Raw genomic sequence first — 27,989 nt, 5'->3', positions numbered from 1 at the left:
AGCAAAAGGAAAGATAACCTTAAACTAAAGTATAATAAAGAGTCAGACAACATTACCAATGCCAAGAGTCCCATACCCCCCTCCCTTATGCCCCCTTATATGCATTTAGCCTTGGTATATTACCTTTGTTACATTAAAGGAAGCATAACACAATGTTTCTGTTCATTATAGTATCTAATTTACATTGATTGTATTTTTCCCCCAATACCTCCCTATTTTTAACACCTTGCAAGGTTGACATTCATTTGTTCTCCCACATGAAAAAACATATTTGTACATTTTATCACAATTGATAAACACCTCTTGGTTTCACTGTTACACAGTCCCAGTCTTTATCCTTCCTCTTTTCTTCTGGTGTCCCACATGCTTATAACCTTCCTCTTTCAACCATATTATATTCATAGTTATCTTTGCTCCATGTACTTACATTGCTGTGCTACCATCACCCAAAATTGTGTTCCAAATCTCTCACTCCTGTCTTTTCTTATCTGTATGTAGTACTCCCTTTAGTATTTCTAGTAGAGCAGGTATCTTGTTCACAAACTCTCTCAGTGTCTGTCAGAGAATATTTTAAACTCTCCTTCATATTTGAGGGACAGTTTTGCCAGATATAGGATTCTTGGTGGGTGATTTTTCTCTTTCAGTATCTTTTTTTTTTTTTTTTTTTACGTTTTATTTTGAAATAAATTCAAAGTTATAGGAACAGTTGCAAAGACAGTACAAACCCCATACACAGAACTCCAGCATTCCCTGACCCCCACCCCCGATACGCCGATCCACTAACTTTAACATGTTGTCACACCGCTATTTCTTTCCCTCCCTCCCTCTCTCCCTATCATCCATCATCTCTTGCTCTGTCTTCTGAACCTATGAGAACTAGCTGCATACATCCTTGAACAAACACTATAATTCACATATATGATTCCCATCAACAAGAACATTCTTTTATGAAATTCCATTAAGCACAGCTAAGAAGTACAAGAGATTCAACAATGATTCAAAGCTTACATTCTGTATTTCCTTTTCCTTATGTCTCAGCTGTGTCCCTTTGAGCCTCCTGTCCTCCATCCTCAGATCCCATCCAGGGTCATCCTTGGCATTCAATTGTCATCTATTTAGACTGTCCTTTTTTTGTTTTTGTTTTTTTTGTTTCAGTTGTGGAAACATATATACAGCCTAAATCTTCCCATTCCATCCCCTCCCTAGCCTTCCATTAGTAGGATTAATCACATTTAGAATGTTGTAATGCTATGGCCTTGCCACCATCCATTACTAGAAATTTCCCTTCACCTCAAACAGCAATCCTACACTCATTTCTTAACTCCCCATTGCCCCTTCCCCGATTTCTCTTAACCCATACTCTACTTTTCATGGTCATATTTTCTGATAATTTCTTTGTCTTTACTGTGGGGCTTAAAATTAAACTCTTAAATCCATAACAATCTTGTTTTTCTTTGATACCAACTTAATTTCAATAGGACACATGAACTATGTACCTATACTCCTCCTTTCCCCCACCTTTATATAGTTCTTGTCAAAAATTACATATTTTACGTTGAGTTCAAAACCACTGATTTGTCGTTAGAGTTTGTGTATTTTATATCATGTAGGAAGTAAATAGTGGAGTTACAATTCAAAAATTATTGACTTCTATTTGTATTCCATTGTGGTCAGTGATTGTGCTTTGAATATGTTCAATTGTTTTGTTTTGTTTTGTTTTGTTTTAAATTTATTGAGGCTTGTTTTATGTCCCAGCATATGGTCCATTCTGGAGAAAGATCCATGATCACTAGAGAAAAATGAGAGTCCTGGTGATTTGGGATGTAAGTTTCTATATATGTCTGTTAAAATTCTCTATCTCTCTTTCTCCTTTCTTTGTTTCTCTGTCTGTAGGACTCCCTTTAGTATCTGAAGTAGGGCAGGTCTTTTCTTGGCAAACTCGCTCAGCATTTTTTTGTCTGTGAAAAATTTAAGCTCTCCCTCAAATTTGAAGGAGAGTTTTGCTGGATAAAGTATTCTTGGTTGGAAATTTTTCTCTCTCAGAATTTTAAACATATCATGCCACTGCCTTCTCGCCTCCATGGCGGCCGCTGAGTAGTCACAACTTAGTCTTATGTTGTTTCCTTTGTATGTGGTGAATTGCTTTTCTCTTGCTGCTTTCAGAACTTGCTCCTTCTCTTCAGTATTTGAAAGTCTGATCAGAACAGGTCTTGGAGTGGGTTTATTTGGGTTTATTCTATTTGGAGTTAGCTGGGCATTTATGCTTTGTGTATTTATATTGCGTACAAGGTTTGGTAAGTTTTCCCCAACAATTTCTTTGAATACTCTTTCTAGACCTTTACCGTTCTCTTCCCCTTCTGGGACAGCAATGAGTCTTAAATTTGGACGTTTCATTTTATCTATCATCCGAGATCCTTTTCGATTTTTTCGATTTTTTTCTCCATTCTTTCTTTTGTTCTTTCATTTTCTGTTCTGTGGACCTCTAGGACACTGAGTCATTGTTCAGCTTCCTCTAATCTTGTATTATGAGTATCTAGAGTCTTTTTAATTTGGCCAACAATTTCTTTTATTTCCATAAGATCTTCTATTTTTTTATTTACTCTTGCAATTCTTCTTTATGCTCTTCTTGGGTCTTCTTTATGTCCCTTTTATCCTGCTCCATGGTCTTCTTCATGTCTTTTGTATCCTGTGTCATGTTTTCGTTCCTCAGTTGTAATTGTTTGATTAATTGTGCCAAGTACTGTGTCTCTTCTGATATTTTGATTTGGGTGTTTGGGATCGGGTTCTCCATATCGTCTGGTTTTATCATATGCATTAAGATTTTCTGTTGTTTTTGGCCTCTTGGCATTTGCTTTGCTTGATAGGGTTCTTTCAAGTTGTAATAAGAAAAATACCAATCTAATTTTTCAGAAATACAAGTTGGTGGCGTACACTTTCTGTAACTAGTAGATGGCATCTGCGAGTCACCTATACCCCTCAAGTCAGTTCTCCCCAACTCTGTCTCTGTGGTGTATGGGGAAATGATTTTTGTGGGGTTCAGTTGGTGAACTCAGTTTGGGTTTGTTGTTGGAACTGTCCGCCCTGAACGTGGTGCGTGTGTCTGTGTGGTCAGGGAGGCAGGGCCGCATATTCAAACCTCCCAGGTGTTCCCAGAGATTCAAGGCTGTTGAAAGAGTCTAAGCCTTCATTTCAGTTTTGCCCCAGATTTTCTCTCTCGCTGACCCTCAAACCACTGGCACTGACGTAGTTTCCCTGGGTTTTCCGAGTGGGCCCCCCCTTCTCAGCTGTGATCTTCCAGGACCTCTGCTGAGGGAAGGCTGTGCTACATCATTAGTGCGCGTCATCCCTCAAGGGAAGCCCTGGGCCGCCGGGCCGTGCAGGGGCGCTCTCTTCCTGATGCAAAGATTAGCCTATAATTCTTGACTGTTCTGAGTTCCGAATGAAAGGCAGGTAGTAGAGCTGGGCCCCACCCTTTTCCTCTTAGAGAAGATAGATGCCTTAGGGGGAGGTCATTAGCATTTCGATGGTCTCTCTCTGCCTGTGCTATACCCTTGTCTGGGTCACAGAACTGGGAACTGAAAATGGCTGAGGCTTTCTCCACTGAGTTGAAAAAGGAACAGAGCTAGTCCGAGGCGACTCCCGTGCTCTCCAAGGTCAGTCGTCACCTGAAGCCTCTGTCTAATTTTGGGGATTCATAGCTCATAGTGAGCAGTTCACACTCGCTAATTAAAACCCCCAGTTGGAGCTCAGCTGAGCTATATTCGCTTGCTGGGAGAAAGCTTCTCTTTTGCACCATGAGGCTTTGTAGCTCAGACTGTGGGGTAGGGGTCTCCCGATTTGGATCCGCAGTTCTTACTTACAGGTTTTATGCTGTGATCTCGGGCAATTCTCCCAGTTCAGGTTAGTGTATGATGAGTGGATGGTCACATTTGTCCCCCTACAGTTATTCCGGATTATTTGCTAGTTGTTTCTGGTTTTTTTTTTTAGTTGTCCCAGGGGAACTACTTAGCTTCCATGCCTCTCTATTCTGCCATCTTGGATCCTCCTAGTATCTTAAATATATCACACCACTTCCTTCTTGCCTCCATGGTTTCTGCTGAGAAATCCGCACATAATCTTATTAAGTTTCCTTTGTATGTGATGGATCATTTTTCTCTTGCTGCATTCAGGAGTCTCTCTTTGTCTTTGTCATTTGATAATCTGATTATTAAGTGTCTTGTCGTAGGCCCGTTCAGATCTATTCTGTTTGGGGTATGCTGTACTTCTTGCATCTGTAATTTTATGTCTTTCATAAGAGATGGGAAATTTTCATTGATTATTTCCTCTATTATTGCTTCTGCCCCTTTTCCCTTCTCTTCTCCTTCTGGGACACCCATGAGACGTACATTCTTGCATTTTATTTTGTCCTTAAGTTCTCAGAGACGTTGCTCATATTTTTCCATTCTTTTCTCTATCTGTTCTTTTGTGTGTAAGCTTTCAGGTTTCTTGTTCTCCGGTTCCTGAGTGTTTTCTTCTGCCTCTTGAGATCTGCTGTTGTATATTTCCATTATGTCTTTCAATTCTTGTGCCTTTCATTTCCATAGATTCTGTCAGTTGTTTTTTCGAACTTTGAATTTCTGTCTTATGTATGCCCATTGTTTTCTTTATGGCCTTTATCTCTTTTGCCATATCTTCCCTAAACTTTTTGAATTGATTTAGCATTAGTTGTTTAAATTCCTGTATCTCAGTTGAAGTGTAAGTTTGTTTCTTTGGGCCATAACTTTGTTTTTCTTAGTGTAGGTTGTGGTTTTCTGATGTCTAGGCATCTGGTTTCCTTGGTTATCCAAATCGGGTTTTCCCAGACCAGAACAGGCTCAGGTCCCACAGGGAAGAAATATTCAGTATCTGGTTTCCCTGATGGTGTGTCTTAAAGGATTGACACACCCTGTGCTTTTCTGCCCAGCAGGTGGCGCCCATCAGCCTGTCACTCCAGACTGGTGTAAAGAGGTGTGACCTGTGGCTGTTTTCCCCCAGGCTCTGGGGTCTGGTTCTGAATGGAAGGTGTGTAGTAGAGCTTGGCATCGCCTTCTTCCTCTTAGGGAAGTTATGCCCCCTAGAGAAAGGTCACTTGCAGATTCTTTGTTTCTCTGACTCTGCTATCTCCACCCTTGTCTTGGTCAGAGTGCTGGTAGTTTAAAATGGCTGAGGCTTTCTCTACTGCAGAGCCCTGCAAGCTGAAAACAGCTGAGGCTTTCTCCATTGAGCCGCCCAGGTTGAGAGAGAGAGAAAGGAACAGAAAGCCCCCTTTCAGGGTCAGTCTACGGCCCCCAGATTCACCCGTCAGCCAGAGATAGCACCTGATCCTTTGGGCTCCCCATCCTGAGACAGATACATCTCCTGGCTCTCAAAAGTCAGTCCTCACCAAAAGCTTCTGTCTTCTTGTTGGGGATTCATAGTTTGTATTGGATAGGTAACATTAAAACCCCAGTTGGAGCTGGGCTGAGGTACATTCGCTTGTTCAGAGAGTGCTGCTGTCTATCACAGAGAGGTTTTGCAATTCCGGCTGTCATGAGGGAGGGGCTCTCAGATTGGGTCCACAGTTTTTTCTTACAGATGTTATGCTGCGATCTTGGGCATTTCTCCCAATCCAAATTTTTGCACAATGTGTGGACAGTCACGATCATCTCCCAGCAGTTATTCCAGATCTTTTACTAGTCATTCCTGGTTGTTTATAGTTGCTCTGGGGACTAACTAACTTCCACTCCTCTCTGTGCTGCCATCTTCTCTCCCTCTCACCCATAATGTTTTAAAGAGAATCACCAGAACCACTGCTGGCTTGAACTGAATAGGACAGAGACAGTATAAAATGAAAGAGTTCTTTGACTCTCTCTCTCTCTCTCTCTCTCTCTCTCTCTCACACACACACACACACACACACATACACACACACACACACACCAGCAGAAGTCAGGCTGAAATCTTAACCCAACTGCAAACATATGCTAATGTTAATGAAAAAGGAAGGATGACTCAAAGAGCAGATCCAAGTGTCCTTTTCAGGCAAAAGTACAACTTGCGTGTCCTAATCAGAGAACTTCCAATATTTACCCAGCTGGATTTCAGAATTGCTATGGATCATTGACTCTTTTAGGCCTTCCATTCCCCTTTTTAGCAGAAATGGCTAAAAAGTTATCTTCTGCATAACCCACCATTGTATGTTTGTTGGGGTGGGGCAGGGCAGTGAACAAACAGCTTTGCTTAGTTAACAGATCTGTAGATTAAGGGAACCATGCTAAGGAACTGCACCTAAGGATCTGTGTTTATACCTAAATCTGTTATAGAAAACAGTGTCTTGAACTTCAAGTAGATGCTGCAATGGGATGATAGTTCTGTGGGCCTTTGGATGGGGTGAAGGTATTTTGCGTGGAAGTGTGTGAATCATTGGGAGCCAGAGGGTGGTCTGTGGTAGCCAGCCTCCAAGATAGCCCCCAGTGATCGCTGCCTCTTAGTATGCACATCCTTATGTAATCTTCTCTCCCACTGTACCATATTTGATCTATGTGACCTGTAGAATATTGCAGAAGTGATGGTATGTCACTTCTGAGATTAATTATAAGAGGTACTGGGGCTTCCATGTTGGGAATGCTCTTTTGCACACACACTCTCCCTCTCCTCCTGCCCCCTGCCCCCCATCCCCCAATCATTCACTGGGGGAAGCCAGCTATTTCTATGCAGGCAGCCTTTGGGGAGGCTCATATGATGAGGAATTGAAGTCTGCATCAACAGGCAGAGAGGAACTCAGGCCTGCCAACAATGACATGAGTGAATTTGAAAGCTGAAGATTTGAACATCGTGATTAACCACCATGACCTAGTTGACATATGCACTGCCCTGAATCAGTGCAGAATACAAATTCTTATTAAATGGAATTTTTACTAAATTTAACCATATTCTAGGTCATCTAGCACATTGCTGTACATTTTGAATGATAGATTCAGAGTATATATTTTGTCCCCAGTGAATTAAGCTAGAAATCAGTAACTATAAGACAGCTAGATTATTCCCCCAGCTACTTAATAATGGAACAGTATACTTCTAAGTAATCCTTGGGTCAAAGACAAAATAAAAAAGAAAATTAAAAATATTTTAAACTGAATGATAATGAAAATATATCAAAGGAATGGCTAAAGCCATTTGGAGAAAGAATCATATAGTATAAATGCATAGATTAGAAAAGAAGAAAGGCTTTTGTCTCAGAAAGGTAAGAGAAGAAAGGAAATTAAACCTAAAAAAAAAGATAATATGAAGTAAACATTGATAAAATGGAAAACAAACACACTAAATCAACACAACCAAAAGACTATTCATAAAGTATAGTGAAATTTGAACAGTGAAATAGAGATCAGTCCTGGTAAGACTGATCAAGAATAAAAAGAGAGTAGGCACAAACCAGCATTGAGATTGGAAAGGCGGACATCATAGCAGAGCCTAAAGCCTTTTGTAAGAAAATTTTCTTCAACTTTATGTAATAATTTGAAATTTTGGATTGAAATAGACAAATTTCTAGAAAAATGCAGCTTAAAGTTAATATAATAAGAAATAGGAAATCTGAATGACTCTATATGATTACAGAAATTGAATCATTAATTGAAATTCTTCCCACGTAGAAAATTCCAGACCCAGGAGACTTCACCAGTACATTCTACCAAATATTTAAGGAAGAAATAAACCAAACTTCCAGAGAAGAGAAGGAGGAGGAATACTTCCCATTTATTTCATGATGCCGAAACCTAAAGGACATCACAAGAAAAATAAGTACAGGACAATCCCCTTCATGACCACAGATGCTTAATTCTTAAGCAAAGTATTAGCAAGCCAAATCTAGCAATATATAAAAAGGACAATAAAAAATACAGTGGTGATTGAACTTTGAAAATCATTTATTGTAATTTCGTCATTAGGAAAATAAAGAAAAGTCATCTCAGTATATGTAGAAAGAGCATTTAATAAAATTCAAAATCCATGTATTATTTTAAAAATACTCCTAGGAAGCTAGGAACAGAAAGTATCTTCCTTAATCTGATAAAGGATTAAAAAAAAAACTGCCACAAACAGTATACTTATTGGTGAAATATTAAAAGCTCTCCCTCTCAGATCAGAGGAAAGACAAGAATGCCTGTATTAGTGGTCTTAACCAGTATGGTAAGGCAAGGGAAAGAACTAAAAGAGCAAGGATTGCAAAAGAAGAAACAAAACTATCAGTGTTATTAGAAGACATGATTGTATATATTAAAAACTCCAAAAATATTTATTGATGAACTATTAAACTAAGTTTGGCAAGGTAGCTGGATATAAGCTCAATATAGAGAAACTAATTTAAATTGTAGCAATTAGATAATGTATTGTATCCTTTGTTACATAGTCTTTATAGTCATCATTTTAAATTATTATTTTCAGTGTTACCTTTTTAATGAAGGTAGGAGACTTTATGTAAGCAAGTAGTCTGTATTGGAAAGCCTTAATAAGATCATAATACACTGATTCATGAATGTGCTAATTATTTTTCTCTGCTATGGTTGTCGTATTCATGCTTTAAATATGCATATAGTATGATCCATGCAAATAAAAATAGTTTGAGGACAAATTCATGTCCTTTAATAAGGAACAGCTTTTTTTACACAATACTTTTGCAAGTAGTAAAGTATCCTATAAATACAGTACTAGTATTTTAAGTAGCAATGATGCTTTTAGCAATGTAAGATACTCTTTGGAGAAAAGAAAAAGATGAGAAAATTCTAAACATCAATAAAGTATGGATTTTGAAATAATCTTGTCTTCTTTTTAAAGATTTTGCAATGACTTCCTAATGTTTAAATCACGAGGTTCTTTTCAATGGATTCTCATAATCTGTTTATGTAGAAAATATATGCTTCAGTATAAATTATAATGAGGATTTTTAATTATTTCTTATTCGCTTGCCTAAAGGTGGAATGCTTGCTATTTTTTCCTGTTTCTTTTTCCCTTTTTCGGCTCTGTTGATCATTCCATTTCCTTTTTTCTCTCATTAAAATTAGGTCTACAATTAGTTTTAGCAACCTACCAATAATTAGTAGCTACCTTAATGTAATATTAGTTCAGGAGTCTTACTTCAGATGTTGAGTATCAGAGCAGAAATTTCTGATGGATAAGAATATTTGCTTCCTAGTTTCTCTACTTAAATTTAGTCACAAATAATCTTATAAAATTAAATTGTACGATATCTTTTTCTACATTCTTAACCCCAAAGTGAAATCACCATAAGAAATTTAAAACAAATCTCATAAGTTTAAGGTTCATATTTTACAAAATGAATTAAATTGATTGACAGAAGTAGAGGTGCAGACTGTGCTACCTCTTTTAGAAATTTGAAAGTAGCAAGTATGATTAGAACAATTTATCTGACAAAGTGTCATTAAAATTAGCATTAAATTAGACAGCAAATTCTAGTTAAACTGCATTTGAATTTTTTGAGCTGAAACAATTTCTTTGCAAGTGAAAGACAAGTTTGTAAGTCCCTTACTGAATTGATGTTAAGCTTGTGAGTACATCTGACAGTCATTTGGAGCCTCCCTTTTGCCATGTTTGTCTAATGTATCACATATCAAGCTGATGACTATTTTCAGAAACAGTCTTCATGACTGAAATCCTACAGTTAACCTTTAGAAGATCAAAAGGAAATAGACTTATTTAAAAGGTGACCCTAATATATACATATTTTCTCTTTTTATATTTTAGAAGATGCATGTTTAACAGCTGTTTTTTTTTTTTTTTTAATTTGTTGCATAGTATTATTTTGTGTGCACTTAAAGGTCATCTTAGGCTGGAAAACTAATATATCAGTTACAGGAGCATAGCTGAATATTTTGGCAGAAGTAATTTAGAGTTATTTTAAAAGATTTATTTTAACATACAGAGTGATATTACAGCTGTTGGTAGTTGAAATTTTATAAAATGAGGTTTTTAAAGGATTTCTGCAGAAGGTCAAATACTAAAAGCTACAAGTATGTCTGTATTTAATCAGAGCTATATTAAAACAATATATTTTAAATATAGTCATTTTTGATAAACTCTCTTATAAATACTGAACAGATTCATTATTTATAGTGTACCGAAGTATAGTCATAGATCAGTAGACTGTCTTTCCAAACTTTCACTTAATGTTTATATCATAATTGTTTATATTCTGTTAAATATTAAAATTTCCAAAAATGTTTCTTGTTTTCTAATTACAACTATCCAATACCTTTTGTTTTATATTGACAGGTTTTAATAGTTATCGTTTTTCATTGGAGATCTTCAGTTTTCTTCCAAGGTCTCTTTAGAGAAACATTGCTATTAAAGAGAGTAAAATATATATAGATGATACTGATTTTGTGTGTTTTTTTTTTTGTTTTTTTTTGTTTTTTTTTGTAGGTGGTTGAACAGGGTATGTTTGTAAAGCACTGCAAGGTAGAAGTATATCTCACAGAATTGAAGCTCTGTGAAAATGGAAATATGAACAATGTTGTAACTCGAAGATTTAGCAAAGCTGACACAATAGGTAATGCCAGAGCCTGTCTCTCTTTTTTATAGATTAGTATTAGATGATAACTATTTTATGCATTTATACTTATATATTGCAAATTCCCAGGCTAGATGTAATATATCTTAGGCCCAGATTATTTTTTGTTTCTTGTTTTACTTTGCAGTTTTTAGATGAGTTTAACAATTGAACCATTTGACTTAAAAAAGTTGTTTTAATCTAGCATTTGGAAAACATGTCATATTTGTAATGTGACTATAAATGAGAATAGAGCAATGGTGCTTATAAACTCTGTCAGCTTACTTAAATATATATTTTTATCCTTTTTAGCATGGAAAATGACAATTGTTTATTTCCTTCTTTCTCTCAATTTATCCTTTTGATCTCTGAATACAATTAAATGAGGCAGTAGACTTAACAGGATTATGACACTTTGATTTTTTTTATTTTTACACTGAGTAAGTTATGGTATCGTAGTACCAAATACAAATTCTATAGATACACAGATGGACAGAGAGACAAATGAATAGATTTATAGATATGGGTATAGATATGTCTTTCTTCATTATATTTCAAAGCCATGTTTGAATTTAAGATAAGAATGTATTGCATAAAGTGTTTTTTTAAATAAATGATTATAGATTTATAAACAAAATTATAGTACTTTTTATTTCAAGAAGCACAATTCAAAATAAAAATTGTAAAAGGCAGCTATTTTCAAATAAAGTTGTAAAGTAAGATTAATGATAATAACATTGATCTTGTTGAAAAATGAAAGTGGACTGTGGAGGACATAGGACACTTATGCAGAGTTCTTCACCAAGGGAGAAAGTTTAGCAAATTTATGAATGATGGCATTTTATAGATTACCATTGTTGGAACCAGTCATTAAGTACACTTCAGTTAAAACCACTGATATCCATGAGTAAAGCAGAGTATATCTGAATTTCGTAAACACATTTGGCTTTCACCATTTATCCATTTCACGGCAGGAAAATACTTTTAATCCGTATTTTTCATGATATAAGACCATTCTTCATTTACCCAGTGTTTGACTAATCCCATTGTTTATACCAAATAAAATATTGTGTTATAAATTTTTTATTTTCTACCTCTTTATTGAGTTGGAACATTTGTAAGTTTGAGATACAATGTCAAGAAACTCAGTCATTTTTCTGAAGTTGAATGCTTCAAATGCTAGAAATTCCATATTGTTGTTATGGACAAGTTGTTTAATCTTTAAAATTTCCAGATCTGTGGCACATATTCAGAAAAATAAAACATTTATACATATTTAAACTGAAAATTTTCAATATGATACTTGGAAAATACGTTGATCATGATATTAAAACTGTACAATAACAATCTGTAAGTCTACCCAACGAGGCTAGTCTGTTAAAATTAATTCATACACTAATCTCTAAAATTTTCAGCCAGTTGTAATACAAATGAGAAGCTACCTCTTAAAATAGTTGATACAGATAATGCTTTCTAGTTATTTTTAGTTTGGTGTTTTCTTCTCTCCTTTACCTCATTTCAGTAGGAAAATTATACATAAACATGATGCCATCAGAAATCTTCTTGAACATTATTTTACTGAATAGTATTTTTAATATCCAGGGTATAAAGATCAGAAACTTATTTAATTTCTGAATTCAAAACAAGCATTTTAGAGTTCTCACGTTAAGAACTGTGTCAAGAAATATATACAATCTGTGCTTCGAACAGTTTTTCATCTGGCCTAGATTTTAATCCACATAGTTAAAATATAATAATACCTTAAAATGCTGCGTATATTGGATATGTACCATAAAATTATGGTACTAAATTTTATATAGTTCTGTATTGTATTACAGCAATGTTTTTCAAACTGTGAGTTGTTGATGCTTTGTTGGTTTGTTAAACAGTTTGGTGTATAAAGGGAATGGAATGGAAAATTTAAAAACAATATGTTAACAGATGCATGTGTATACTGGGTCACAGTTTCTTTCTATAGATCTTAGTTGTTAAATATGACAGTCTATATTATATTAGAGTGACTTTACTTTTTAAGGAAAAATATTTGCAAATACGAAAATTAATCAAGTCAGGAATTTTAGAGGTTTCATGGAATAGTACTCATATTAATTAACAGTTAGTGAACATTTACTACGTTTTGTGTACTTTGTAGGAATTTTCCTATTTACACCTCAACAACCCAGTATCCACATTTTATAGATGATGAAGCTGAGGCATAGAAAGTTTAAGTAACCTACCTAGCTTCACCCTGCTACCAAAGAGTAGAGCCAGTATTTTAACTACATAACCAGGTCTCTTATACCAGAGCTTGATCTCTTAATTGTTGCTTTACACAATCTGCACATGTTAAAGTAACATTCATTTAGGAGGTATTAATTGGATTCTTTTTTTTGTTGTTGTTAAGAAACTGAGTTTTGAAACAGAATTTTGAAAAATAAGGAAAGGATAGATATATGTTTTCCTCCTTTGTGGTCTTTTTAAAAACCCTGATTAAAAATGATCAAAATTGCTATGTATAGGAAATATAGATATATAAATTATATAAACAGAATTAGGAAATATAAGTACCTGTTTTTGGTTGTTTACAGGTTAATAAAATATTCTATTTCAGCTCTCACTGCCTGCATTGATTAATAATCAAAATGATAGTAGCCATAGGGATACCATACCAGAGCAAAATACTCTGCTTTGGAATACTTTCCTCTGTAAATTGATATATTTGGGCATTGAAGATGTTCCAGTAAGACAGATAAAATTTAAGTTTTATTTTTTCTTAAGGGTACCACTGAAAAAATAATTTTTAAATAAAACTTCTTGAAAAATGCTTTGTGTTTTAATATTTTATTAAAAGAAATGCTTAGCATCTTATTAAAAGTAATACTACCTCATGCTTTACCGTAACTAAAGGTGGTATTAATATGTAGAAAAATATATGCATTCTCTCATTTCTTTCACTTTCTCAACTCTTAATGATCATGACCTCTGCCCAACCAACATCAGCCACCAATTTCCATAGTTATACCCTAGACTTATACATTATCTATAACTGTACTCACTAAAGCTCAATTTCAGTCATCCTGCTTTCTGGCCTTTCCTTTTCCCATTCTTTCTTGAGCCCTCTACATCAGACATTCAATCTACCATAACCCTTAGCACTGTTTCTGTCATGGTCTCTTTACCTCTACATTACCAAATCCAGTGTTGATTTATAATTCTTCCATTTTCTTAACCTGCCAGCAAAATTTAACATAATTAGCCATTTTTTTCCATCTAGAAACAGTTTTTCTTCTCATGGCTTTCAGGACACAGGTTCTCACTTGCTGATTCTTCTTAAGAGTCCTTTGTAAGATCCTCCTCATGTTTCTGATCTCAACATGTAAGTGTCTCCATGCTCAGACCTTGGATCTCCTCTTCTTTCTGTGGTGATTTCATCCAGTCCTCTAGCTTTAAATACTTGCTGCATCTTGATGTCTTTTAAATTTTGTGTCCTAACCAAAATTCACCCCTAAGTCCAGTTTCAACCATTCCATATGTTCACTTGTATGTCTAATAAGCATCTCTAGATGTAATGTAACTTGTATAAAATTAAAAACTTCTGATCCTTTCCTTTCCCCCCAAACCTGCTATCCTGTCATTCTCCATTTCAGTAATTGGCACTTGCATTCTTCCATTTGTTCAGGCCAGAAACTTTGGATTCATTCTGATTTTTTTATTTCTTACCCTGCATATAATCCAGCTGCACATCTTCGTAGCAGTTCCTTCAGAATCTAGGATCCAGGCCTAGTGGATCCCAGTTTGCCAGTCCCTGTTAGAAGATATCAACCCCTAGTTTTGTAAATGTATGTGTTGAGAAATGGAGATTTCAAACACAAACAGCAGGTCCTATTGATTATACTTTCTAAATATCTCGAGTTAGTCTTTTTTAATAGTTTCTTAACAGATCACCGGCACCTTGGTTTGGATTGCTGTAGTAGTAGCCTGATTTCTCACTCTTGACACCCTGTAGTCTGTTCTCCACATAGCAGCAAAAGTGAGCATTTAAAATGTCAGTCAGATCATACCATTCCTGTGCTCAAAACCCCTCAATGGCTTCCCTTCTTACCCAGAATAAAATAGGAAATCCCTTCATGGCCCTCAAAATTTTGCATGATACCACCAAATACCATTATGGTCTCATTTCGCCTTCACTCATTTCACTTCAACCAGATTGGTGTGCCGTGCTGTTCTAAAACATACCAAGCACATTCCCACCTCAGGGCTTTGTATTGCTATATCTTCTGCTTGTAATGTTCTTCCCCCATATAAAAGTGCATTGCAAAACTCAGTGATGAGGAAATTTCCATATATGTTTATACATATTATGTTATAAATATGTGTGTTTGTGTACTAATAGAAAAAATGTCTGAAAGAAATAAACTGTTAACAGTGATTATCTCTAGGTAGATATTTTATTTATATTTGTCAGTATTTTCTGGATGTTTTGCAGTCAAAAAAATTATTTCTTTAATCAGAAATAATAAAATTCATTTTTAGAAAGACTAATAATTTTTAATGAGTAAAGAGTTAAAATGCATCTTATAAAGCATAAATTATCTTTAATGTTGTATGATTGAACTCTAACCTTTTGAAGTCTTAATTTTGCTACATAATCAGTTATGAATTACCACTTTTTTCTTTAAAAATCACACCTGGTCTTAAAAACCTTTTTTTTTGTTTGTTTGTTTTATCATTGTCTATATATTTCTTACTTATTTATCTATCCTTGCTATTCTGTCAGTATTTAAAAATATTTGCTATATTTACATATCTTTCCTCCTTAAATCTAGATACAATTGAAAAGGAAATAAGAAAAATCTTCAATATTCCAGATGAAAAGGAAACCAGATTGTGGAACAAATACATGAGTAATACATTTGAACCACTGAATAAACCAGACAGCACCATTCAGGATGCTGGTTTATACCAAGGACAGGTATTGTTTAGAACTACTATTTGTTTTAAGGTTTCTGTATAAGAAGCTTTCTGAATTCACAAACTTTAATGAATGCTCTGACAATATATAATGGATTTACTGTTTTCCTGTTTTTAATTTACTTCTTCCTTATCCCTCCTGGTCACTGGCTATAACTTCTTCCTTTCTTTAATTTGGGAATAATCTATTTGTTAAAAAGAAATTGTTTTCAATGAAAACTAATATTATAAGACAGTAAGCAAACTTTTTCTGTAAAGGACCAAATAATAAATATTCTCTGCTTTGTGGGCCATACAGTCTTGGTCACAACTACAACTCTGCCATTGTATTGTAGCACGAAAGCAGCTGAGACCATACATGAACAAATGGGTATGGCTGTGTTCCAGTAAAAGTTTTACAAAATCATGTGCCGGGCTGGAGTGGATCCTAGTTTGCCAGTCCCTGTTAGAAGATATCAACCCCTAATTTTGTAAATGTATCTGTTGAGAAATGGAGACTTTAAACACAAACAGCAGGTCGTATTGCTTGTACCTTCTAATTATCTCGAGTTAGTCTTTTTTAATAGTTTCTTTACAGATCACTTTGCCTCCAGTCTACTACATGTCTATTCAGTTTTCCATAATTTCTGCCAGAGTATTCTTTCTAAAATGTAAACCTTATTATTTCCCTTTCATAAACCTTTCCTGACTACTCAATGTTTATGGAAAAAAGTTCAGGCACCATAATCGTATAGCATTCAAATCGTGGTTTGATCTCTTGCTTAGTCTTTCAGCATCTTTGCATTATCCTTGCCTTGTGATTTATACTTTATCCTTACCTACTGATTTATACTTTATTCTTACCTACTGATTTATACTTTAACAATACCAAATTGAACTGCTTTTGGTTCCCTAAACACACTATGCTATTCCATATGGCTTTGATTTTGCATATTGTATACTTTTTCCCAGTCACTGCACCCATCCAGCAAAAATTTCTTTTTAATCATCAAAATACTCAAACATCCCATTCCATCATGTAGCCTATAGCCACATTATTTTTTTTCATCCTTCAAATTCCAACTCAGATATGATTGTATCTCTTAAGCCTTTCCTTATCAATTTTTTCTCAGTATCCTTTGAAATATATAGGATTTTTTCTACTTGAGGGAAAACATGCTCCCTTAACTTCCATAATACTTCCATAATGATTTATGTAGATGTCTTTTGTAGCATTCATTATGTATATGAGTTATTTATATGTTGAGCTCCCCGGCTAGACTGTGAGGTTCTTTTGGTTGGACTATGTGTCCTATTTATTGTTTTGTTTGGTTTGGTTTTATTAAAAATTACTACTGACATCAATAAAATACTGATTTATGAAAAATTCAGGTGAACTAAGGGAAATTAATATTTATTAAATGCCTACTATATGCCAAGTATGGTACTAGGCTATAAAAAAGCAATGATTTTCAGACTTATTTTAGCCATTATATTCTTAAGTAAAATCTGACAAAATCAAATGTGTATTACAATTGAAAGGAGAATTAGTCTGTTGAAAGCTGAAGGACCTTGGAACTCCACCTGTTAGCTTCTCTAGCCAACCAACTCCTTCCTTCTGTCTTCCAGTAGTCATACATCTCTTTTTGGTCACCATCTAACAGGCCTTGAGGTAGCTTCAAGAGTATAATGTATTTCTTTAAAACTTTTCAGTGATCCTATGTAATGGATATTATTCTCTCCATAATGTGTGTTAGAAAACACTTCAAGAAGTTAAAGAATTTGGTGTTTTTGATAGGAACACATTTATTGGATTGTAGATGAGAGAAGAAATTTATTAATAGAAAGAAAATTATATATCCTCAAGGACATTTAATCTTTTGGGATAGGAATGTTTCAAAGAATACATGTTAAATTTTGCAGATTTTATAACAGTTCTTTTCTGACTGATGATAAATGTGCTAAATACTATCCTGGACTTTTAAATTATTTTTTTAACTGAAATTGAAAATATCATTAGAAATTGAAACAGATACACACTGTTAAAGCATTTGCCTCCTAAAATGTGTGTATGTGTGTCCAATTTAAGTACATTCTGAAACCTTTCTAAAATTTAGTCATAAGCAGTATTTTATTCAGAAAGTGACACATTTGAATAAAGGAGTCATATTCACCATTTCTGATGGCCTTCAAGATTACAATCTGTGGTTGTAAAAACATAATGGATTTTAAATTACAAATACTGCTAGATGTTAAAATGTTATGGTTAAACTTCAAATATTTACATGATTCTTGTTTCGGTTTTAATAACTCCATTTAAAAAACAAACCATACACAATGGCATTAAATGCATACTTCTGAAATTTTCCATAGGTAAAGTCTTGTTTTATAACTGATTTAAGCCCTTCAAATGACCATAAAATTATATATAGAGAGAGACATCTTTATAGTTATAAACTGCAGTCAAGAAGAGCTTTATTCAGGATTTTAAAATTCACTAAATTCATTTTTATAAATCTGTAAAAGTATATGAAAAGACTATGTCTGAGTGATAATCTGAGAATTAAGGAAATAGTTAATTGTCCTTGTTGGGGAGGGAGAGGAATGTGATCAGTGAGGATCAGGATGGTAAGTACATGGTACACTTATTTTTTATATCCTACATACAAACTGTGTGTGTTGAATGTATGAAATGTTAATTTTTTAAAGACAATTATATTTTAATTATCATGCTCTTTCAACAACATGGTTTCATAAGTATTTTTTAAATAAATGTTTTATTGTTTATTACATATATTCCAAAACAAGTTTTCATTTTACATTTTTAGGATCTAGGTTTCCACTTATAAATGGCATGAAACATATAGTCTACAAAAATATATTACCAAGCATATGTAAAGTACATTACAAAATTGCAACTTCAAAAAAATCTTTAATGAAGCTGAACATATTATAGAATATATTCAAATTTGTCATATTGTCTATATTACAGTTTTTCCATGAAATTTACATACTACCTTCTTGTTGAGATTACAATTTCATTTTGCTAATTTAATTATTTTTCTTAGTTTTTCTTCTTTGTACAAACCCCCCCATAGCAAAAAACCTAGAAGGAAGGCTTCTCTTTTAGACTGGAAGAAGTGAAGAAGGATTCTGGGATATTTTAGAATAAAGTATAGCTCTGCCTCAGCCTGCTTTCCATTTATTAGAGGTGATTTTTGTCTACCTTACTCATGGAACTTCAGTCTGATTCTCACAAATGTGACTCAATCATTTATATGTTAAAAGATTGTATATTTTACACAGTGATAATGTAAATAAAGACAAATTTCAAAGCCCCTAAGAAATAATAATATGTAATTTGAAATTATCTCTCCTACTGATCCTGAATATTAGCATAATAGTTAGCTAAAATCATATATAAGTATGTTTAACAACTACTATTTATTGAGCATCTATTATTTGTACAGTACTATGTTGTGCAAATACAGAGATAGAAAATGTACTCTCTAAATTCAAGGAATTTATATTCTATGTACTTGGTTTGAATTTTCTTATACGTATAAGTCAGTAAAGCAATGATGATTTTCTTTGTAGTTTATCTTCTTCATTGCTGACTTCTTACATTTAAGGTCTTTTTGTCTCTCTTGCCAAGCTTTGGAATCAAAATGCAAATACCTCTTCATCCTGTCTGGTGTGTCCTTTAAGTAATCACAGTTACTTTAGTTTCTCAGTATATTCAACTAATCTTCTAATGCTACTTAACTCTGGAGTGATATAGAAAAACACCCTTTTACTGTCATATTTGCAGGTGTTAGTGATAGAACAGAAAAATGAAGATGGAACATGGCCAAGGGGTCCTTCTACTCCTAAGTAAGTGCTCCCACTTTCTATGGCTTATTGCATGATTTTGAAGCCTTTGGTTTCATTGAAATCCAGAATGACAGTAGAACCTAATTGTATGCTGCAAAAATACATGCCTTCTTTCAATTTTAATATTTAATTCTTAGAATAGAAGTTATCTAAATTTGTACTTAATATGTTATAATTAAAAAGGCTTCCACTTCAAATCTCTTTTAGAATAAAATACAGCATAAATAAATTTATAACTGAGAAAGTTTGCATTGTCTAGTCAAATCACTAAATATTTTGTTCAGTTTTTAAAAAGCTTTTTGAGGTTTTTTTTATATGTATCTGTTAAGTTAATGCTCTTTATCAAAATGAATCCAATGTGAAAGTAAGATTTTTATTTAAATGTGTTTTAGAATATAAAAGGACACGTAGAAATAGAAAGATTAAGAGTTGCTTTTGGTGGTAAATAAGGGAAAGAAGAACTATAAATCCTTTTTACTGTTTTAGAATAATCAGATCCACAGTCCATTATCACAAAAACTTAGGAATAACTGTGTTGTTATGTTCAGGTTTTTCAGATCTTTGACAAGTAATACAGTACCTATACCACTTATGATTGTAATATTTATGTGGCATCTAGGGCAGCACCCTGTAATCAAACATCAGTATTTCTTCAGCAGATATTCACACTAAGTGGGATAAATAAGGACTATGAGTAGTTCTTATTGGTTCAGGTTAGGTCTTTACCTGAAATGGCTGTGAAAAAATTTTAGGTTTCAGAGCTTTTGGAATACCATATTTTCTATTAGGGGACTGGGGGCCTATCTTTTGAAATCCTTAAAATAATGCTTTTTAATTAAATTGCTAATATTTTAGTAGTTCCTTACATAGCACATAAAAGAGAAAGACCTGTTAATTTATATAAAAGATTAAATATACTTTTAAGAAATGGTTCTCTATCCTTTCTATCATGTGTGAAGTTTTTTGTTTTTTAATATTTCAGTAGACTGTACCTAAGTATATTAATTACATTGAAGTAATTTTTATTGTTACCCTACTTAAATGCAATACAGGGTTAGAACTTAGTATAAGAAGAAATTAGAAGCATGGGGTAGAATCTTACAGATTTTGTGGTTGATGAAGATATATGAAAGTAATATTTTCTTTGTGAATATTCACATTTTGTCTTTAGTTCGGAACCACTGTTGATTTTCCTAGTTTATTTTGGAGTGTATCTGTGTCTTAGAGATCACAAAACAAAATAAGAAAAATTAATGTATTTGAATTACATAAAAATTAAGGATTTCTGTTAAAGCATCATATACAAAGTCAAGAATCAAATGCCAGCCTTGAAGCATCTAAAAGGGAATACATTCTACAATATATGAGGAGTGGCTGTAAGTTAACAAACAAAAAAGGCTTTGGAAAAATAGACAAAGTTTTCAGAAGGCAAAATGCAAGTCCTGGCAGATACATGAGAAAATGTTCAAACTCATTAGTAATTAAAAAGAAAAAAGAAAACGATGACAAAATGACATACAACCTTATACCCATCAAAATGGTAAAAAATTAATAAGGTTGTTAATACCAAGTGTTGGTAGCATGTAGGAGGTCTTACGCATTGATGGTGGGAATGTAAACTGGTACCACCATTCTTTAAATCAGTCTGTATTTAATTACATCTGGAATGCTTAATGCCCTCTGACCCAACACTAATAGTCTTGGGTATATTTCTCAAAGGAATTCTTGTGCAAATCTCTGAGGAAATAATATTTGTACCTGCATTGTTTGTGGATACAGCCTAGCTAAATATCCATCACTGGTAGAGTGAATAACAACAAGGTGGTTTTTGTCTTTGTTTGCTTTTTGTTGTTTATTTTTTTAACTGTGAAATACCATGCAATGAGTAGAAGTAACAATAGTGAGATCTTTAAAACTACATAAAGCTTTAAGACATACAGTTGAGAGGAAAAAAAAACTATTTATATTTCAATACCATTATGTGCACAGAACAGAACATGTTACATAAAAATAAAATGTTTTTGAAGGACAGAGTAAGCACCTGTAGGGAAGGGAAATAGGAATGGAAATTACAGAATAATAAAAATGTGAGAAGTACCACTTTTATTTATATGTATAGTAAAAGCAAGGATACAGATTTTATTATCTGGATGAATGCCAGCTAAAAAGACCCAGACAAACATAGTGACTGTATTCATAGAAATCACATTATAAGCATGTTTCACTTAGGCAAATTCATCTCCAGCAGAGGGCATTAATTTAAATCCTCAAGAGGAAACATCAAAATATTAAGATACAGGAAAACTCTGTTTTATACTATTAGAAATTGTCCTCATATGGGTCAAGAGACAACCCATGCCCTTCAGGGTGTCATGAAGATGCTAGTTCTAATAAATATCAGTAACCTGGGTTCTGTCCTGTAGTCATGCTGTTGAGTGTAACCAGTTCCTACTCAGAGAGTGAAAAGCCGAGGAAACATCATTAAAATCTATAATATGGTGATGGAACAAAGAATCAGAGTTTCCTACTCCTAACCTGAGTTTCTCATTGTGTAGATCAGGTTGGGCTCATGAATTTCACTGAAAGTAAGCTAACAGGTGATGGAAATGTTTGGTATAATGATCACACTTGGAGAAATAGTATAAATAATGTTTCTTAACATGCACTGTGTAATCCTCCAGAGGCAGCACCTTTTAGAGCCCTCACCCCAGATCATCTGAATACAGATCTTTATGGTGGACCCAGGAATCTGCATTTTAGGTGCTTCTTATGAACTCTAAAATGCGTCACTGCTGTAGGCATATGTTCACTAAAAGAAATCATGGTAGTATCTTACATGTCTGACTTTTGTATACCACTAAAATCTGTGGAACTTAAGTGCTCCAAAAATCCTTAGATTGTACTATCCCCATTTTCATCAGTATTGATACCGTGTATCCTCGGCTGATGTGTAAATTTGGGGTTACTTAAATTGAGAAGAAATGTTATATGTTCAAAAATATTAAGGGTAAAATAAAATTTTGTTTAAAACACATAGTCCTGTAATTCTAAAAAAATACATACTTTGAAATTAGCTGCCTGAAGTAGCCTAAAGTCTATATTAGAAATCCAAGAGAACCTACCTAAAGAAATCTTTACTCAAAAGTTTTCCATTTGGTCACTCTGTGCCTCTCTTTCGCGCCTGAGAAGATCGCAGTGCAGGAGCCCAAGTCGGTGCTCTTTTTAAGTGTGCTGATCAGCCATCCATTGCAGAAGCAGTTTTCAGAAAAGTTGTAATGATCAAAATACTTCAGATTATTGGAGGATAGACAGTGCTGCAACATCCACATATGAGATAGGAAACTCTCTTGATTATTGAGGGCAAATTTGTACGAAGAAGCATGATATTCCTGTAAATCATGTTGCTTGGCTAATTACCAAAGAAGACCTTGCCACTTTAGATTATATGCTGTGTATGGATGAAAGCAGTCTGAGAGATTTAAATAGAAAAGATAATCAAGTTAAAAACTGCAAAGCTAAAATTGATAGCTGTAATCCACAAAAACAACTTACTATTGCAGATTCCTATGATGGGACTGACTCCGCCTTTGAGGCTGTGTACCAGCAGTGTGTTAGGTGCTGCAAAGCACTTTTGGAGAAGTCTGCATCCATTCACTGCCGAATGCCAACAATGTTAACATCTTTACAGTGATGTTCTAGGTTTTATACTTAATCAGTTTGTTAAAGTGTAATGTTTCATAGTTCAAGGCCACAGCTGTTTTTCCAATTGACTCACTGTTTTATCTTAAAAAATAATTGTAGATGGAAATCAGTGTTGTGTTTGGCAGGAGAATTAACAAAAATCTTTAATTCATACAGTTTATGGGGTATATTAAATGTTCTTAAACAAATTGGATCTCTTATCTTGCCCCAATTACAAAAATAGCAGAACAAACAACGTAGTAGAATCACAGAATATAATGTTTTGTGTGTATTTTGTAACACAACCATTTCTTTCCAATGTTAACCTTAAAATACTAATCCAGTGACAGGTAGAATTCTAATATGTTTAATTATGATATTAATAAATGAAATAAAACATCATTTTAAGGCCCAAGCCAATATCTGAGCCCACTGAGACTTTTAAATAATCTACCCCTTTAGTAAGTTGATATGGATAACTTGATGGACAGATGTCCTCTATTCACCTATATTACCTTTTTACCCCAGGGGCTTTTATTGAATTACATATTCCTAGACATGGGAGTTCACGATCTTGATTGGAAGTATTCTAATTCACACACAACCATAGTGCACACTTGTATATTAAAAGAATAGGAAAGAGAGAGAATGATTTATGGAATTAATCTTTAGCACCTTTGATTATTCTTAATTTTTGTTTAGTTTATTTCATAAGGAAGTCAACTATTTGCTCCCACTTGGACCACTTTGCTTCTGAAATTTTAATTACAAGCAGAGAGAACACTATATGCTGTTTTATCTGAACACTCACTTTGACAAATGCACATATAGTCCAAATGTCAAACATATATTGGCTTAGATAGGAAAAATAGCTGGAAAAAATAATTGTATTATGTTGAAGTCTTTAAAAAATATGTTAACTTTTCTTTTATCAGTGTTTCATTTATAGGAGAATACAGGTAATTTCTGTGTCCTTTGAGATAACTGTAATTTCAAATTCATTTGGATATATCAGAGATTGTTTTCAAAATAAACTGTGGAGTATAAAAATACAATTGAGATTTTTTTTTAAATGTTTTCCATTTGGATTTTTGTGCTACATACCAAGATATAATTGGAAGTTTTCATCCTTATATTCATGCTTTATTTTAAAAATACTCTTCCAATACTTGGTTTTTTCAGACCTTACATTTCTAATCTGTAAGCATCTCATTTCTTTCTACATCTTAAATACATGATCTTTTCTAATGATACCTTTGAAAAAAGTTCCCCCCCTAATTTTTTTCTATTCTGTTAAATTTGACCATTTCTTTCCAAGAACAATGACAATGTGTCGATAATCTGTTAGATCGAAGATGGGTGAATACTTAAGTCCTGTATTCCTGCCCCCCACCCCAATGTTTTAAAGTAAGTAATTGTGGAAACCTGGAACTTCCTAAAGAGGAGAAACCTCTTATTTTACCAGTAAGTTTATTATTAACAGCTTATTCCTTATCCATGACTTCTAACCTAGGTATGGCTTTATTAAATTTTGACTAAATTGTACTATTAATCTTTTCTGTATAGTTTCATTTATGCATAATTATTTCAAAGAATACCTTAAAGATTTTTAATATAGAAAGAAAAGGGTCCAAATATTGCTATTTTCTTGAAATAAATAAAAATACCCTCTTGTGAGGGTGGCACGAGAATTTTATTTAATTCTGTATTTTCATTAATTACTCAAAAAATCGTGACAGACATATGTGAATTAGGTATTTGGTGAAAAAAGGTTAAGGGTCCTTGATGATTCTGAAGAGGCGGCTTTCATGGACTAGGCAGCATGGAGTGAAGACTCTCAAATCAATCAGATAAAAAGTGAGAGGTAGAAAACAAGCAAATGGAAAACTGAGCCAGGAGTTCTTACTCATACATTGTCCCTCTGCCATCTGTGTTCTGCTTAACAGAATTCCAAATTGATGATTGAAACCCTAAGTATAAACTTAATCTAGTGCCGTAATAATATTTTTACAACACTCTGTCCCTGTGTAGCTCTACTTGGAGAGAAGCAGCACTTTATAAATATAACCGTTGCATATTTTTGGTAATGATAAATAATAAACATCTGGGTGACTGCAATATTCTGTTTTTACTTTTTTTTTTTTTTTTTTTTTTTTTACACAATTTGTATAGACATTGTACCTCTTTAAATACAGGTAGAGAATCTTGACATATATTTCTTTAGGCTTTTCAGAGTATTATTAAGCCTTATTTGCAGCCTAGTTAAAGATTAATTGTATAATTGTATTCAGAGAAGATGCATAAACCTATTTGGTTAAAAACTGATTAAAATATATTTTAGAAGACGCATCATATGAAGTGTTGATTACATTTTAGCCATTAATTAATTATACTGAAACTTTTTAATGATGGTTCTCTGCTTATTTGAAATACTAGATTTGGTTTTGGTTCTAAGAGGTATGGTTATCATAAATCACAGAAAAGAAACTCATAAAGTTCCTGTAAAAGTTTATATATTATCAATTTTAACTTGTTCAAATGCTGGAAGTAGCAAGAGGGGTAAATTTTGGTTTGTGGGAATTGAGAGGATGGCTCAAGAGACTGCCTGTCATTCCTTGTCAATTATTCATATTCAGGCATTTTAATAATAACAGTCTTCAATTTGCAATGTAACCTACAAGCCATAAACCCAGGGTAATATCCCAAAATCTGCAATTTGTTGTCATTTTTAAAAGACATTTCAAATATTTTAATCTTTCTTTTGTCCTTTATCTCATTTTATCTTATTTTTGTTATTCTCATTAAAAAACAGAATGGCTTTTGGCTTTTTCTGAGACTTTACAGTTTGAGTTAACAGAACAGCTACACAAAAGTGCTTGGGATACAATTAAAAATAGGCTTTAAAGTTGGAGAGTAATGAGAACTGCAAATGTAAAGTCATATTCCCTAGAAGTGAGAATTATAAGCACATATTATTTAATCAAAAAATATAGATAACCATATGTTAAGCTTTAAAGAGAGTCCCTAAGTAATGGATGGAATAGAATAGAAAAATCGAATAGAGAGTAATCATGAAGATTCAGGAAAACTTGCATCTCATTTTGTCACAGAAACCATAGGAAAGGGGCTTCTAGAAAGAGAATATTAAGGAGCTCAGTGTTCCAGAGAAGAGGAGGGAGAAAAGGACAGAGAGGTTTAACATGTTTTGACAAATTGGAGACCATTGTTTAAACTAGTCAACAGCATGGTGAAAATGAGAAATATATAACTGGGAAAGGTAATGAAAACTCTAGTCAGAAAATGGAACAATTGGTATAGACCACTTATCATGAAATGTACTGAAAGAAGAAAGATAAAGTGGTGTTTAGTTGGAGAGGCAGAGAAACTACTTTAAGATATGTCTTTTGGTTATTTAAATAAACATACCTTTTTTGGGGTATTTGTCACCTAATTACAAAGATATCAATAATGTTAAAATAAAGTTCATTTATACTGCTAATTACCAATGAACTGGTTTTTGTTTTTGTTTTTGTTCTTTTGTTTTAGTTGTCTGAACTCCAAATCCTTTTTGGAAATGCTTGTACATGTGCATAAGCACACTGCCCCGTAACTGTACTTAGAGGTTCCTCAATTTAATGTTCAAGGTTGAGTGTGTAAGTGGCCATTCCTTGTAAAAGTTGAAAATGCACATAGATTAGACAAATCTTTTCTACATCTAAAACTTTTCCCTACTTACTTTTGTTGAAAGCTAATATGTAATCTAATACCATTTCTCCAAACAGCATGGTCATAGTCAAAAGATCATTAAGCAGTTTTAAATTAAATATTTATAAGCCATGTCCAGATTTAATGGAAGTAAGATAATTTAGATAGTATATTGCATTTATAAATGTGTATGTGAATGTAATTTAAGTCTTGAGTTCTCATATGGATGCTCCTTATTCGGAGATCTCAAAAATAATTAGATACTCCCTCTCTTCCTTTCTTTCCTGGTTTGCTCCAAAAAGAATTTGAACAATTTACACTAATAAATATAAATCACTGTTAACTATATAAATAGATACACAAATCAGAGCAAAGGGGAAATGGATGTAGTCACAGTAAGTGAAACCAGAGGAAAAGTTAGTTGGTAGCAACAGTAAGGGCCTTCACAATTATTCAGATTGTACTTTGGAACCTGATTCAAACTAACCAACTTTTTTGTGTGGTGTGTGGAGTGGGGAGATTTTTGAGACACTGAGACAACTGGCAGGCGTGGGGGGATTGAACATGAACTGGGTATTAGATTGGAACTGATAATGGCATGTGGTGATTAAAACAAAAAGATCCCTTTTCTGTTAGAGATGCACACTACTACAATAGTACAGGTGAAAGTATGGATGTCTGGGATTTGCTTTAAAATAATCCAGAAAAAAAAGAAGTGAGGGATGGTTGAAGGGACTGTACATGAGATAAGGATGGCAGGATGTTAATCATTTTTGAAGATGAGTGACTCATATTGTGTTCATGAGGGTTTGTGTATGTTTGAGATTTTCCATAATAAAAAGTTGAAAATAAAAATGGGTTGCAAGTGTGGTGCAGAGATTCATACAGTTAAAAGAGGGGGCTTCAATTTCAATTTTTTAAATGGAATGTTTTGTGTCATAAATACTGTATGTTAAATTAAGCAGTCAAAATAAGGGACAAAAAGAAAGCTATGAAAAGCAATTTATATATAAATTCCCTTTAACTCTCCTTTGTGTATCATAAGGCATATAGGAGACACACTGGAAATGCTTGTTTAACTGAACTCATCTATATCTCACAACAGTAAAAGTGTTTAATTTTTCAAGAGATTTAAAATTGTTTTTCTCTAAGAATTTACCTTTGTATGATTATTAGAAATGCAGAGAATTTAAGATAAAATAATTTTTGTTTTATAATGTTA

General features: G+C 33.6%; 1 protein-coding gene across 6 annotated transcripts in view; it reads left to right on the top strand.

The window, feature by feature from the left end:
• The window catches only part of USP15 (ubiquitin specific peptidase 15), a 157,829-nt gene that overhangs the window by 69,691 nt on the left and 60,149 nt on the right, over positions 1–27,989 (top strand). For 4 of the 6 annotated variants that reach the window (XM_037846898.1, XM_037846897.1, XM_037846901.1 and 1 more), the window contains exons 4-6: positions 10,432–10,558; positions 15,385–15,530; positions 19,320–19,381. In XM_037846898.1, the coding sequence (XP_037702826.1) occupies positions 10,432–10,558; positions 15,385–15,530; positions 19,320–19,381 (335 nt within the window). Of the gene's footprint in view, positions 1–10,431; positions 10,559–15,384; positions 15,531–18,541; positions 18,720–19,319; positions 19,382–22,941; positions 25,175–27,989 lie in introns of those variants that run through there. The other 2 variants (XM_037846903.1, XM_037846899.1) reach the window with 2 other exon arrangements.

Source organism: Choloepus didactylus, chromosome 8 (assembly GCF_015220235.1).
Source record: "Choloepus didactylus isolate mChoDid1 chromosome 8, mChoDid1.pri, whole genome shotgun sequence".
Lineage (NCBI taxonomy): Eukaryota > Metazoa > Chordata > Mammalia > Pilosa > Megalonychidae > Choloepus > Choloepus didactylus.
Note: the sequence above shows the minus strand (reverse complement) of the source record. Positions and strands in the feature narration are given on the sequence as shown.